The sequence below is a fragment of the Rhamphochromis longiceps genome, linkage group LG22 (genome assembly GCF_057381845.1).
Source record: "Rhamphochromis longiceps isolate RC_006_pf linkage group LG22, R_longiceps_female_GT1.1, whole genome shotgun sequence".
NCBI lineage: Eukaryota > Metazoa > Chordata > Actinopteri > Cichliformes > Cichlidae > Rhamphochromis > Rhamphochromis longiceps.
This window is the reverse complement of record NC_140577.1, coordinates 13,399,634-13,415,533: the sequence shown is the minus strand read 5'-3', so window position 1 is coordinate 13,415,533 and position 15,900 is coordinate 13,399,634. Positions and strand designations below refer to the sequence as shown.

At 39.9% G+C, this 15,900-nt stretch overlaps 1 protein-coding gene across 3 annotated transcripts; it reads right to left on the bottom strand.

Annotated features, from left to right (window-relative positions):
* Window positions 1-296: 296 nt before the first annotated feature.
* pbxip1a (pre-B-cell leukemia homeobox interacting protein 1a) lies at window positions 297-14,251 on the bottom strand. Of its 3 annotated transcripts, none has more exons than XM_085396074.1 (10): window positions 14,106-14,251; window positions 13,201-13,329; window positions 11,901-11,985; window positions 11,737-11,804; window positions 8,745-9,384; window positions 5,769-6,002; window positions 4,542-4,585; window positions 4,321-4,416; window positions 3,982-4,162; window positions 297-3,860 (listed from the first exon to the last, which is right to left on the bottom strand). In XM_085396074.1, exons 2-10 carry the CDS (start codon window positions 13,270-13,272, stop codon window positions 2,644-2,646), a joined length of 2,637 nt encoding a protein of 878 aa, XP_085252200.1. In that variant the 5' UTR covers window positions 13,273-13,329; window positions 14,106-14,251; the 3' UTR covers window positions 297-2,643. The 3 variants fall into 3 exon arrangements, with proteins under 3 accessions (XP_085252200.1, XP_085252202.1, XP_085252201.1); XM_085396076.1 differs by having other exon boundaries at window positions 14,119-14,243; XM_085396075.1 differs by having other exon boundaries at window positions 13,864-14,230.
* Between the last annotated feature and the right edge of the window lie 1,649 nt (window positions 14,252-15,900).

Sequence of the window (15,900 nt, the reverse complement as noted above, 5' to 3'; positions counted from 1 at the left end):
CTAAACACTTCCAATAAGCAAAGTTCATGTCCGTAAATATGTCCCTTATTTACGACACATACTTCATTTGGTATATCAGATGCCCTTCCTGACACCCAAGGGATTTGCTTCTCCTCTCAGGGTTGAACTGGGGACCTTTGACTTGTTAGGTGAAGAAGTGTAAACCACTAGGGCCACATGCTCCTAAACACCTCCACCTTGCAGTAATGCCATTTACAGTTGCTTGTGGAATATGTACAGGAGTATCGTATAAAAAGAAAAACGTGTGAATATTTTGAAACAATAGAAATGATTAAATAAAGACATTGTTTACGTATCAAGGGTGAAAGATTTATTGAACTTAATATTGATCTTGAAAATGAGGACATAACTGTTGATTGGGGGAATAACTAGAAATTGTCCAGTGATCAATTACATGCATGTTTGAGTCAGGTCCTACATTATCGGTAAGCACAGAGCTTTACTGTTGTCCCACAAACACAAAAATAGTCCTCAAATATTCATTAAACTCTGCTTCATTAAAAGATTCATCCATTGTGATTAGCGTTCGTCTGAATCCTTTGGTCTGGACACCTTCAAAAAGACAAAACATACTTCTCCAAAACTTAACATCAGCTCAATCTTTTATGTGTAAACTCTACGACATTCATTCAAACAGCAGTAAAATTACAAGTCGCGTAAACTTGCTTTTCTTACTAATCTTTGCAGAAGCTGATAAAATCAACTACCTTTCGTCTAATCAAAAGGATTTGTAATATAATAAAAGGCACATAAGCAGGAGCTGGCAAGCTAAATTAATGAAAATGTCACCATTTTCACATTCAAAGCATACAGCCCGGGATAAAATCTGTGGTTCTTCTCATTAAAAATAAGAAAAAGAGATGCACTGTAGTGAGACAATAAATAAACATGAAATCACTGCTGAGAGAAAACAATCACAATCTGTTCAACTTCACATCCACAAATAGAGGGAAAAGTCAAATTTCACTACAATCAAAACACAAATAAAACAACTATTTTTTCACAATTTTAAAGTAATTCTGAAATATATTTTGGACTTTGCTTTGTGCTGGTTCACCTACCTACACTAAAATAAAATTAAAAATAACATGTTTTTTTTTTTTCGTGCTTATTTATATCACCTAAAAACAACAAAGCTATGTCTAGGTCACTGTCACGCATGCCACTTCAAATCTATGCGTGAGAAAAAAGGAAAAAAAAAAAAAAAAAAAAAAAAAAAAAAAAAAATATATATATATATATATATATATATATATATATATATATATATATATATATATATATATATATATATATATATATATATATATATATATATATATATGTTTGTTTTGTTGCCAATTTCATTTTGGCAAATTAACAGATTAAGTAAATGAAACTATTTCAGCTCACTAACCTCTCTAATTGTACTCCCCATATGGAAAAGAAATAGTAAAAACTTACATGATTTACTCATGAAAGTGGCCACTTTCTCATTACTTTCATATATTGTTTTAGTAAGTATCCAAAACATACAAGTTTCATTATATAATTTTTCAAGGGATCTTATATCTGTTTTCACTCTTGTATGCTTTTCATACAAGTTTCACACAAGACAGATACAAACTTTATAAGATTTATATATATCTTTTCCATATGGGTCAGATTGTGGGATACTGAGTAAGAGTAGCGGTGTTAGCAGTCTCCATGGATACACTACCAAACAAACAAACAAACAAACAAAAAAAAACCTGTCCTAACCCCCCCCCCCCCCCAAAAAAAATGCCTATTTAAAATAAATCTAATTGGAAACAGAAAATTAAAAAAAAGACGGTTCTCATATGTTTGAGAAAAGTGCTAAAGTGATTTAGCAATGTTCAACTTAACTATGGCTATTGCTTTTTTTTTTTTCTTGAGCAGCACAAACTGGTTCCTGGTTGTTCCACACGTCTGCCGTCGGCCAAGAGGATGGAAAAGTTCTTCAAATCTAGAAATCAGGCCCTCTCAGGCAGTCCTCTGTGTGTGTTTGGCCAAATAAAGCGCTGCTGACAGAAAACTGGTCCGACCTGATCTGATTGTTATCACTGAAAGGACCACGATCTCATCCTCTGGGATTGGACAGTCACACCCGAGCAGGGATAAATGCTATCTGCAAAAACATTCTAGTATTTTTTTAACCTGCTTGGAGTAGAGATTAGTCAGGCTCCCATACAAGATAAAATGACATAAATAACCCCCCCCCCCCCCCCCCCTTTTTTTCTATTCACAACTTATATAACGGTATATAAGTTGTGCTGATGGTTATTTGCAAATACCATCTTCTGTGATCTGTGTGATCAATTTAAACTGACATTATAATGAACTGTAACATGCACTACACGTGTGTAAATCACTAAACAGCAGAGGAAATTCACACGACACATTACTGAAGGACTTTGCTTTAGGAGGCATGACTCGACAGAGGTAGGTAACAACGACTAAGTCCAAGATGACAAATACAAGTCTAGCTTATAATTACAGACTCAGAGAGACATGTTTATGAGAGGCACAACCACTCTGTGCCAGAAGCTACTACTATTACAGCTCCGAAGGCAAGAAATGTCCTATAAAACCACCACTGGTTTCCTCTCTGCAGCTGTTTTTTTAAGCCGTGGCAGCAAACTTCCACAGGGCTTCTCGCTCAAACTCCTCCATCTCCTCCTCCAGGGAGTCGTCGTCCTTCTTCCCGTCGCCCTCTAAAACATCCACCATGTCTTCCAAAATGTCTGCCACGTCCTCAGCAAAGTCGCTGAAACGAATCCTGTCGTGGATGAACACGCCGTCCTCAAAGTAGTCTGCGGTCAGCCTCCTGAACCTATCCTTGCTCTCTGATGATGACCTTTCAAGCTTGCTCAGGTAGCCCTCCAGAAGTTCCTCAAACTCTGACAGCTCCACTGGATAGAGCCCCTCCTTGCTGGCACAGTCCTCCACGGAAGTACAGCCCAGCTGGGGACGGACATTGCGTTGGAGCTTTTGCTCCTGGTCTCTCCAGAAATCGTTGTTGTGGTGCTGATGAGGATGGCGGGGCTGCTGATGGTGATGTTGGTGCTGGTGGTTTTTAGCAGACCGGCTGTGCCACGGTTTCTCCTTCCTCCTCTCCTCTCTGTCCATTCTCCTCTCACCCTTCTTGCTCTCCCACTCGTCCTGGTGTTTCCTCCAAGCCTCTTTATGAGAGTTTTGCTTTTGAGGCTTCCAGTCTTTCTCATTCTTCTCCTCTTTGTCTCTCCACCCTTCCTCTTTGCTGTCTTTCCACTGTTTTTCTCCTCTTTTCTCCCTCTCATCTTTATGCCTCCAGTCTTCCTCCTTCTTGTCTTTCCACTCTTTTTTTCCTCGTCCCCCCCTCTCGTCTTTGTGCCTCCATTCGCCCTCCTTATCTTTCCACTCTTTTTCCACCTTTCTCTGCTTCTTCTCTTCTTTATCCCTCCATTCTCCCTCGTTGTTGTGCTTCCACCCTTTCTCTCCTCCCCTCTCCTCTTTCTTGTAGTGGTCCCGCTCATTGTGTTTGCCTTTGTTCCCTTTCCATTTGGACTCCTGGGGCTTCTTCTTCCCCCACATCTCAACTTCTTTGGAGAGTTTCCTTTGGATCTCCTCCAAGTGATCCCTGACCTGTTTTCTCTTGCCTCCATCTTTTTTCATTGCGTCCAGCCTTTTCTTGCTCTCCTCCAAAAGAACCTTCTGCCGATGGAGTTCTTCCTTCAGCCTTCCTCCCTGCTTTGCGTCCCTCCCCCTCTCTGGTCCAGGTGTTTTCTGGTTACTTTGACCATCTTTGTCTTCAGGCTGTGGGGCCGAACTAGATGCAGCTGGAAGTATTTCCTGATCAGCTGTGAAGGATTTAATATATCAAACTTAAAATGACCTTGGTCGTTACCAGCGTGTCTCTATGCATGCAGGATACGTTCAATAAGTATAAACTTAAAGGGCGATGTAGTCGCCACATTATACCTGTGAGCTGGCTGAGTTCAGTCACTCTGGCTCTGAGAGTCTCGAGCTCTTTCTTCAGCTCTGGCAGAGATGACAGCTCCTCCTTCAGCTTTGCATTTTCTTTTTCCAGATCTGCTTCACCCTTTTTATCGCCACTTGCTGCTAATGCCTTCAGTGCTGAGTCAAGTTCTTCTTTCTTAGACTGAAAAATATGGTCAAATAGTGACAGTTTATAACGTGGACAAAGCTGTAGGTAAATTAAGGTGCTGCGCAAGTTGTTTAACAATTAAAAACATTCATTGAAACATCATAAAACCAATTAAAACTAAATAATTAGCATCAGTGTGACTCCATACTGACCTGAAGTTGTGCCTCTAGCTGAATGATTTGTTGGTTTTCCTGTGTCAGTTTATCCAATAGCTCTTTCATATCCTGTGGATCACTGCTAAGCCCGTCCTGGATTTAAAATCATTGGCACATGAATAGAACACATATTTTTTTAAAATGTCTATTTCTTTATGTTTGTTTTTAAAATTTTCATATCACATGATCATGTGAAGTAGGAATCTGTGGAAACAGACCTGGCTTTGTTCTGCGTCACTCAGATCGGAGGCATCAAAGTCACCTGTCAGACAGGAAAACAACGTTTTAGAACGAGTCCTTCCACAGGCACTTTCACTGACACACAACTGCCATGCTGCCTTTCAAGATGCTCAAGTGAACTTTATGAGCTCAGGCCACTCACTGCACGCCACACCAACTGTTTTTCTTTTCCATTTCATTAATAAATTTTGCCTTCAACACAGTGTGACTGCATTAGACACCTTCCCATTTAATTTAAACCCCAGAAAACATTCAGTGAGTCCTTCAAAAATATTATAAGGAGCGTTAAAATTCAGAATGCATGTTATTTGCCTTTTTCTGCTGCTGCAGCATCAACTGTCAGCCCAGATAAGTGCTTGGGCAAGCTATTGAGCATTAGCCAGTGAGCGCAGAAGCTTACACTGCTGCCTTATCTTTAGCTCTGGACCTACCATTATCCAGGTCACTGTGGAAGCCTGTTGACATAGTAGAGCTTAGTCAACAAGATCTGAAAGCAGACATCTAACTATTGCTGACAACAGCAAATAAAGGTGCTTATGTAACTTGTAAATACTGTCATTGTCAAACAGAAACTGTGAAATGATGGAAATTTATGGCAATATTTACTCTAAACTCTTAATGCTGCCTAACACTGCCAAACTCTGATGCTGCGTAGGAAGATCACAGTTTATTTTCTGACATTTTAACATACAGTGCTGTGCTAAAGTCTTGAGCCAACCCCTCTTTTCTTTATGTTTTGATGAGACACAAACATATACCAAAACACGGCATATGAGACAAAAACAGAGCTTGTACAATTCCAAAAAGTCTGAAAGTTGTTTTTTGAAGATTCATGTAAAGAAATGGGAAAAAAATTATCTGTTTTTTGCATCAGGCTGCTCATAAAAACCGTTGTTTTCTTTTCGGTTGTGTGCAGACAAAACACTGGTTCGTCCGTTTATGCTTGAATGATTCATAGGCCAGAGGACTCTGAAAATAGTCAGGAAAACCTGAGAACTATTGCTCAAAAGCACTTTAAAGCAAAGTTTAAAGATACAGTGTGGCTCAAGATTTTTGCACAGTTCTATAAATATTATAATTTATGGTATTAAAGCATTCACTCTTACTGTTAATGTGCAGCATACAAATTGTAGCCACAATACTGCACTAAATCAAACAATAAAAGCAGAACCAAGCTAGCTACCTTAGTTATGAGAGGAACTGACCTGAGAGAAAGAGGGAACCTAGAAATAGCAAGACCAGAGCACCCACAATGCATTTGTTCAAGGAGAACCATGGCTTTTCCTCCTTCTTCTCAGCCAGCTTGAATTCTACTTCCTCTTCCTCATCCTCCTCGTCTGATGTTCTTGGTCTCTGTGCCTCAAAGGTGGGCACATTTCTCCGCCGCAGCCCATCATCAAAGCTGCCAGCGTCACCCGAGTCATACCTAATGGAAGGCTCTAAGAAAGGAAAAATGTAAGAAGGAAATAAGAAGAAATTCTAAGCATGAGAAAGAAATGGCAAGACAGCAAAGATCTGTCACGTTTTCTGTTGTATTTTTGTGACAGATGATGATAATGTGCCTAAACCTAAACCACATGTATTCAACTGTGGGCTGGAGTTACTTCAACAAATCATCTCAACATCTGTGGCATTTTTGTCAGAAGTGAATAATTATGTGCTGGCGACTTCCTCACGCAGAATACCAGACTCTAAGTGAGCAAATGAGCTGCAAAACACAACAGCGTGTAAACAGCATGTGAAAAGTGTCTGACAAAAAAAGCGACTGCTGGTTCTCAGAATGGATGACATTTTCTCACTAAATTACAACAACAGTAATTTCATGCATGGGGGTTTCATCATTTTCTCAGCGGGGTGTGGGCTCTCCTGTCATACTGATAAATCGCTTTCCAGCTGCTAGCGAGACATAGATAAGAAACATGTTAACAAATTCTCTCATTTTTCTGCTTTTATCAACTTGTTCCTATTATAAAGCACCACTTACTTTCCTCAAAAGCTGCAGAGGCAGCTTGGAAAACCTGCTAAGAGCCCCAGAGCCTGGGACCCAGATGCAAATATTTAAAGGCAGGATGCTCGCTGTATGTCACTTTACAAATAAGATCAGCTGTAATATTGTTACACACAGGTACAACGTTGACTTAAAATGTCATCTTATCTTGGGATTGAGAATAAAAAAGGGTTACTGTGTCAAAATCAAGCTTTAAGACATCCATTATTAAAAGACATTTTACAGTTGTTTGGGTTTAAGATTAACTGACAACAAAGAAAGGGAGGTTCACATACTGAACTGTGCAAAAGTCCTGATTTAATAGACATAAAACAGAAAATTTTGCACTAACAAGACAATTCCTAAAGAGCTATTAGCTGAAAACTTATAAGCATAGTGTGCAGTGTATCCTTAAAAGAAACTAAAAGTGGATGAGGGGAGGACAAATGAAGAAAAAAAAAGTATCTACAGTAGAGGAAGAAACAGATAAAGCCCTGACACAGGACCTCAGTTGATCCATCTACTGTTCACTAAAGTCTCAACAGAAGTAGTCTTAGCGGAAGGATGGCTGTCAAGAAACCATTCTTAATGAAGAAAAAAGAGAAAAGCCAGAATTATGCCAAATTACACAAGACCTGGACTGAAAAATCACTGGCAACAGTTCTTTTGTAGTGATGAATCCACATTTCTATTTCAAATTGTCACCAATATGTACAGAGGAGGTTAGGAGAGAGGTGCAACAGTGAGTGTCTATTCAAGTCAATTTAATTTTATTTATACAGCGCCAACTCACAACTACAGTTGCCTTGAGACTCTACAATAATACATACAGAGAAAAACCCAACAGTCATATGACCCCCTATGAGCAAGCACTTTGGCAACAGTGGGAAGGAAAAGCTCCCTTTTAACAGGAAGAAACTTCGACAGAACCAGGCTCAGGGAGGGGCGGGGCCATCTGCCGCGACCGGTTGGGTGAGAGAAGGAAGACAGGATAAAAGACATGCTGTGGAAGAGAGACAGAAAGCCACCATATTTTACAGATGGCTGTAAAACATGGTGGAGGCTTTGTGATGGGGCCTCATTTTGGCCAGTAGTGTTGGTAATCTTGTAAAATCGGATGAAATTCTGAACACAGTAAAGATTTTAATTCACCTGCAGTATTCATCTGGAAAATGTCTAATTTGAAACAACTTAATTTTAATCATGACAATTATCTCAAACACGCTACCAGTGAAGTAAACGCATACCTGGATAGAAAAACACAGTGAAACACTATCAGCCATGGATTGGCCTCCCCAGAGCCCGGACCTCACCATTAATGAAGCAGTGTGGGAGAACAGAACAAAAGGCAGCCTACATCCAAAGAAGAGCTTTGAATGTCCTTGCGGAGATACTATTCCTGAAGACCACTTAAAGAAGAACGCTTGCCAAAGAGAGGCTATGGTGAAGATGGTGGTCATACCATATACTGACCTTTAGCCTCGTTAGCATGTTGTATTTTCATTTAATGTTAGTGCATATTTTGAAAATCACTGCACTTATTTCTTATTTTTCTAGTAGAATATAAAGAAATGAAGACTTTTGCACAGTAATGTATATTTCTCACTGCACACAGAAAGAGGAGACAGACGTTCACAAGACTCCAACAACAAATTTTTGCCCTGACTTCAGCCTCTGGTGTACATTTCCCACAGTGGATAAGAAGACCGGTTCCCCAGAAATGAGAAACTTGTGTTGTTTAATTACATTTTCTTATTGCGCTAGTTTTCTTTTTTCTGTTACATCTCTAATTTTATTAATCTTTTGTCCTGCTTGTTGAAAAAAAGATATCTCAACTCTCATCTAAAAGAAGATTTTAAATTTAAGTTTTAGAAAATAAATTTTGCAGGACTCAAAGAATACATCATAGCAGGATCTTCCACACTCTTTGATTTAGCTCTTAAAATGAGGTTGCGTGCTTGAAGCTATTTGCATACCATGGCTTTACTGTGGATTTCCAATAACACTGTTTTTGCCATCACTAATAATCTCATGTGAAGATTATTTTGAAAGAATCTATTTCTACTGAGAAAAAAAAAAAAAAAAAAAATCAAAGAAAAGTAGAATACACAGCCGTGTGTGCCTGGCTGGATTTGGGAATACTGTGCGAGTGCCTTTACATTTACTGAAACGCTTATGTAGGATAATCAAATACCTTCTTCATCGTCTCTCTCATCTTGTCTCACTGGCTCCGATGGCTTTGCAGGCTCATTTTTAACAGCCGCCTCCTCATCTGCCTCAGCTGAACCAACAGTCTCTGGTGCAGGACTTTCATCAGTAGGATGTTCTGTCACCAGGCTCTCGGGGACTGGGCTTTGTGACTCTGTGCTGTCTGGAACAAAGCTGATATCAGCTTCAACATGAGACAGGGGATCCGTGGCTGTAAGGGTCTCGGTGGGGATGTTAACCTCGGGTTCAGCACTGAAGACTTGACTCTCCCCAGGAGGACTCGCAGGAATCAGTCCAACATCAACAGGCTTCTGGAGCTCATGCTCTGCAGAGATGGGGATCTCAATAATCAGAGGTGCAGAGCAGGACTCCTCGGACTCGAATGGGGGGACTTCAACAGTTGGAATATCCAGTGGAGCCCCCATGTCAATGTTGGTGACAAATGGCATGGCACCTAGGTGCTCATTGTCACTGGGAGAACTGGTTACAATGTCATGGATAACTGGAGGCTGACTCTCCAAATACGGATCTGGTGGGTCAAGAAGGCTGGGTGGGAGAGGGCTCATACGGGATGGACTAGAAGGGACAGGACCCTCACTGGACTCTGGAGAGGTCTCTTGACACACCTGATGACAAGGACAAAAGTGTAACTGACATTTTAATTAACCTTCAAATAACAGAGTGGTGGTTAAACTGTTAAATACTTCAGTGTTGACTGTTCCTGCACAAGATATTTTAAACACGTCTACTAATGAGATGTTTGTTTAGAAATGTCATGAATGAATGAAAAAACACCCTGACTACGAGGACTTCATTTGTTGCTCAAAGTGTTAACGAGTAACACTCACGTGCAAGAATCGAGAAAGTCATTCTCTGTGTACAATTTATTAAACTTCTTATTGCATAACAATGATCACTAATATAACTTGCTGGCTGTTATTTTCTATTTTATTTTTTGATAAAGTGCAGCGACTTTTACATGTTATTGAGGTTATTTCCCTGCAAACAGTATCGTTTACAGTATTTCTCTTTCATTAAGTGATGCTGCCCAGGATTACTTTGACAATTTTAATAACCCTTTAATTGATATTGAATGAGCATGACAGTAAGACTGAAGCAGTTGTAACTTTTTTTTAAGTTTACTTAAAGACAACACAATGTCTACTGTTATGTTTTCTCCTTTCAGTGTCTTGATGCAGGCAGGGATGCAAAGTCATTATTAAAGGTAATTTTTCTGTGAGAATTTTGAGATTACAAACTGTACTCCCCAAGGTTGTGCTATTAGTCCTATTATGTTTAACAGAATGATACATTAAATTGTATAAATGTTGGCAGAAATAGTGAGCAATAGTTTTATGTTGATGAAGAGAGATGAATCATTACTTGTATTCTATTTACAGGTTTTAAAATCAAAATGTTAAATTTTTATTTATTCATTTTTCAGGCATCTGTAAAGTTCAGAAAAGAGCTTCAAGGGTTACTCCTTACAGGCTTTTAAGGGGTAAACATTTAAGATAGAAAGGTGGTCATATGACTGTGGTTTTAAAATATGAGTGATGAAGTCATGCTATGTGTTCTTTACCAGGAAGAGAAGGTTAGATAATGCAGCTTAAGTTTTAATGTCATACTGTACAAAGTAATCACTTCTAGATGTCTTCGGGCCTTCTTAATACATTAAACTCCTACTAATGTGCTGCTGGTGCAAGTTGATGAACGTTCATTTACATGTAAGTCTATCAAAGCTGTCAGCTGCATATTGGGTAGATGCTGTGTGATTGTTGAGAGCATTCAAAGCAACAGAAAGGTTGAGGAGTTAAGCTGTTGTTTATATAGAGTATGGGCCAAATTCTGTGTGTGGACTTATATTTGCCCATGGATATTTTGGTGCCCACTATAGACTGAAGTGAAAGAGAAAATTCACTGGTAGAAATATGAATAACACTGGATGTTTATTTTTATTTTTACGGTGTAAACAGGAATTATTATAACCATCTGTTCCTTCAATTTGTTGTGCTAATCAGATTTGTAGTGAAAGGATATTACCGGTAACGCCAGTAGTTACTACTGGATTTCGGGTGGCAGTGTATGTGTATGAATTAGGTGCAGTCATATGAAAAAGACTACAGACAGACTAACTGTACTTACAGCAGAAACAGGTGCTACAGTTGTAGACCTGCTATATCAGAAGACCTGATTTATGAGTTATTGAGACTGTGTACCAGCAGTCCTTGGTAGTTTAAAGTCAAAAGAAACAATCAGAGGTAAATATTTGAAGGAAATACTTACAAAAATAGTCAGAATACATGGAGTAGGCATGAGCATAAGTCCTGCTGGACTTATGCTCATGTTAGCGTGGAGGGCAATGGGAACGCAGACAAAATTGCAAAGTAAGAGTTGAAATTAGAGGCTAACATAATGAAAAGCTCTATTTGGAAATAGGGAGGCATAGCTTAAGCTTTTTTTTAAATATAATTCAGAGATCTTGCATAAAGCTTTATGAGACGAAGCTCTATTTCTCTTAAACGGTGGATCGGAAGATAAGATACAGATAAAAAGATTTGAAAAATTCCTAAGGTTTAAGCTTGAAACCTGTTAGGTGAAATGTGACCATGTTATGAGAAGAAAGGCATGATATTTATTTATAGAGAGCTTGGGGTTTTAAATCATAGATCACTTCCAAAGACCTCCTCACACAAACAACTTGAATCCAGGAAGCGCTCCTACTTAAAATATTTTTGCAGATGTGTCCCCCCCCCCTTAAATCTATCCTGATGTGCAAAAATACCCTGAGGTTACACACTGTGGTAAAGTAGGTGGAGCTGCACCTTCTGAGCAGCTATGAAACTCAGAAAAGAAGATGATATTCTGGCTCTCAGCTATGATCTGTCAAGCAGCAATACATTTGGCACAGTTGGTAAGTCTAAATATGATGTGATTGAATTTTTGTCTTCTTAATGAACTCCTGCGTAGTTACTAACCTGGTGGCCTTCTTCAGATAGTACAGTTTCTATGGGGATACCAACGGGTTTGAACTCCACAGCAGCTCCTGAAATAACACCGACACAATGCAAAAACAAAGATGTAGAACCCAAGAAAAGGTCAAAGCTTTAGACACCAGGCAGATATGTTGACTTGTCAGTACCTGCCACCTCCTCTGAGAGACTGGGGACATCCCCCAGGCTCTCTGTGCCATCATCCACGGGCCCAACATTCTCAATGGCAGCTTCCTGTTGAGTGAGAAGACCTAATGAGAACCAGCTGGTAAAAATTTACACCTGTAGCCATAACCTTGACATTTAGAGTAGCATTCACACTCACCAATGATTACAACTGGCACTGCTTACCAATTAATTATGGAGTCAGATTTTCCTGTAATGATCTTGAAATATTTGATAACAAAAGCTACAAATCACAGTCAAACTACTGTCTGATGAGCTTTTACACATTCTCCAACCCAAACTGACAAAATAATATCCATGCAGCTGTCATTGGTTTTTCTATCCTAACAAACGAGGCTGGGTAAAATATTAGTAACACCTCTCAGCGTAACACAAGGTTTTCCTAAAACCACAGCAGCCTTACTACAGGCCAAGTCATGCTTGCATACTGAGCTAATACACACACAAAAAAACAACTGTGAAGTTGAGTACTGTATGGGATACAAGTTGTTGATATAAAAGCTGAATTAAAAGCCAGTTATATATAGTTCTAGAAACAATTAAACAGTAATGACTTCAATAAAAAAAAATACATTTTACATTCAGTACTTCTGTTTTGCCACCTCTTACCTGCTGTTAAACCTCAGTGTGGTCACTGTGAGTGGGAAGCCCGTTTTTGATATTTAATGATTAACAGAAATTTGTGATTGAAACCACTGCAGCTTTTCTTTCATGACTCAAAAACCCTGATGCTGGATATCACACCGACTGACTGCAGTTGCCTCTCTGCCACTGAGAATGACAACGGTTCACAGCGAAGTGCAAGCACATGTGTGTCACTAAATCTGAGGTGCAACATACCAGAAAGACTCAGTTCAGTGTGACTACAATATTATCTTAGTTGGCACAGTGTATACTGGGATATTTGCTTGCTATAAATACCTTGTGCTGGTCAGATAGCCAAGTGGCATAGAAAGCTATTCCAGAGGGGTACATTACTGGATAAAGTATGAGAACTGCTAGAATAGTATAAATAAAGCATAGACAAAAGGCCAAAGTGAAATAAATCCTATTTTCATCTGAACTGTGCACATTATCTGCCTGATGAGGCACAATTTGGCGCTCTGCAAACATTCACCAGGATGTTTCCCACTTTAAGCAGCTCTGGGCTGCAGGTTAGGACAAGACAAATTATAAATGAACCAGTATTCATGGAGCAGGATAATAATCATGGTGCTCCAAATGATACCCAGACTTTCCTTAGCTATGCTCATCTCGTCTTACCTCCGGGGAGAGGAGGGTCCAGCTGTTGGTGGAGGAGCCTGTGCTGCCTGTGCTGTTGCTGCTGTCAGACATCGCCCCCGTCAGGCTTAACTTGGCACAGCACACGGGACAGATTGAGCTTTAAAAATCCTGCATATGACGACAAAAACAACGTGTCTTCAGCGAGCACGCCTAATGCACACATGTGAGCCTCATTATCAACATGCAATAACCCGACTACAACGTGTTCAGGCGCATAAGGCGCAGTTGAGAACATTAAAAAATATGCATAAAACTCGATGAGCCGTGTGTGATTTTATGCAGCATCCGCATGCAATTTTTTTTTAAACTACGGTAAAAGAGGCCAGAATCGCGCAGTTGTGGCACAGTTAAAACCTTGCAAACGGAAACGGGATAAAGAGCAGATTGTCGCTGATTCAAGTTATGTAACGGAGGCATCCATAATACACCGCTGCGCAGTGAAACAAAGGCTTCAGTCAGTGCAGAAAACAAGAATCTCCTGACTGCATTCATCGCTACTGCTATTTCCAGCCAGCCATTCATTCAAATCCATTCATCCAGTCAATCTGTGCAGCAGTTAAATGCCCAAAAATGGTCAAGCCCCCCCCCAAACTGTACGGGTACTTCATTGATCCAAGCATGCAAATAAAGGTCAATACTCACTTATCGGCAACGCTAGCGCGCGCTAAGGTTCTGATTTGCTCTTATAAGAGGTAAATGCTGGGCGGCTGTGGTTGTTGTAGCAACCAAATTCAAGGTTCACTCATGATGGTAAACAAAGGATGGTTGGCTGAATTTCCCACTCCCACTCTTCCGCGTTCTCACTCAGGCCCAGCTGTTAAGCAGGCTGCCCCAGACACGAGCTCGGCTCCATCACCGCAAACGCGAACAAGACGTTTATTTACCCCGCGTGCTCACACTTGAGTCGCTCGGCGTTTTCCACTTCAAAGGGCTTTGCTTTTGTTTTGTTTAGCACGAGCACAGCTCCTCTCCTCTGAACTTGGGAACTTCGGGAATTCCAAGAAGCGTCACGTCGACCAACGTGTCTCACATCCAATGGGATTTCACCAAAGCCGCGGGAGCATCCGCCCCCGAATCATGGCTGGACCAATCGGATAAAAGTGTCGCGTCAGGAAAGCGACGTGCATCCCAGCTTGATTGACGCACGCAGGTGAAAGTGGCAGGTGATGGTCCCGGCTCTTTCTCCTTGGTTTATAATAATACAAGTTCATGTGTGATCCCACAAGATACACACACATATACAGGAGCCACCAGTCGCTCACTGACACGTCTGCTGAACTATATTTGTACGGGACTTGCCAGAGTGGACAACCCCTTTCCCACTATTGCTCCAATGTGGGCATTCATTTCATCATCTGACCCCTTCTCCTCTAAAATTAGTAATTTAAGTGTTTTCTCTGGATAAGCACTTTCCTTCTTACACCTCTGTACTCCTAAATCAAACAACAACAATCACATAACTACATAACTGATTGTTGGGGAGAAATGGTAGCGTGTAAATATATATATATATATATATATATATATATATATATATATATATATATATATATATATATATGTGTGTATGTGTGTGTGTGTGTGTGTGTGTGTGTGTAGTATGTTTACTCTGGTGGTCTATCCCCAGAGGTAAATGTACACATACAGTGGTGTAAAAAGGTATTTGCCCTCCTTCCTTCTTTTTTTTGTCACACCTACTTGTTTCAGATCATCAAAAATATATATATATCAGAGAAAAATAACACTAGTAAATACAAAATGCTGTTTTTAAGGGGTGATTTCAAATATTAAGGCGAAAAGTTATCCAAACCTACCTGGCCCTGTGTGATAAAGGAATTGCATTAATAACCCGTTATTAGGTTTAGGGAGCAATTCTTTCTTTCACATAGGGCTAGGTTTGGATCGTTTTTTCCCCTTAATATCTGAAGTCATCATTTAAATGCTGCATTTTTTATTTGCTCATGTTATCTTTGTCTAATATTACAATTTAAACATGTAAGTGTGACAAATAAGAGGGAAAAGTCAGGAAATAGGGAAACACTTTTGCATAAAGATGGATCTCTTAGATTTTATTTATATTGTGCATACTGTAATGCACATTAGCAACAAAAGTAATCCCAGGACTCTTACATTGTAATATAACAACCTCGCCTTACAATATTAAAGACAAAAAAACATTCATTTGTGCAAGCAAATGAGGACAGTGCATTGGGAGAGAAACCTTCATTACTAACAGGAAGAAATCTTGCACAGAACAAAGCTCAGGGAGGGTGGCCATCTGACAGTGGAGTGAGAAAAGAAGAGCACAAAGCCACTGCAAACAATATAACAATAAATACTCTGCAGGCTTGGGGGATAAGAGAACATTCAGCTCAGGAGAAAAACACAGAGAGGACAATGGACAAACTACGGGAAAGAGAGGGTACAAAGACAATAACGTGATGGTGGCATATATTAATAACTGGAGAGTGAAAGAGAGAAAAGCAGAGGATTGCTTAGTATAATGGGCAGCCAGCATAAATAAGGGGTGGCTCAGGGTCACATGATCTGTCCCTGATGTGAGCTTGATTAAAAAGGAAAGTTTTAAGCCCCTAAGTAGGAGGGACTTAAGCCCAAGAATCCTCACAGAAGTACTGCAGGCCAAGCTAAAGTGAGCTAGAAAAACTTGGTGAGACTGGG

What these genes read in the sequence shown, in the direction of transcription:
- pbxip1a (XM_085396074.1), bottom strand. Translation starts at nt 13,272, where the DNA reads ATGTCTGACAGCAGCAACAGCACAGGCAGCACAGGCTCCTCCACCAAC. An exon ending in GGACCCTCCTCTCCCCGGAG is followed by an intron (nt 11,986 to 13,200) that starts GTAAGACGAGAT and finishes CTCACTCAACAG; the next exon opens with GAAGCTGCCATTGAGAATGT. An exon ending in TATCTGAAGAAGGCCACCAG is followed by an intron (nt 9,385 to 11,736) that starts GTTAGTAACTAC and finishes CCTTGTCATCAG; the next exon opens with GTGTGTCAAGAGACCTCTCC.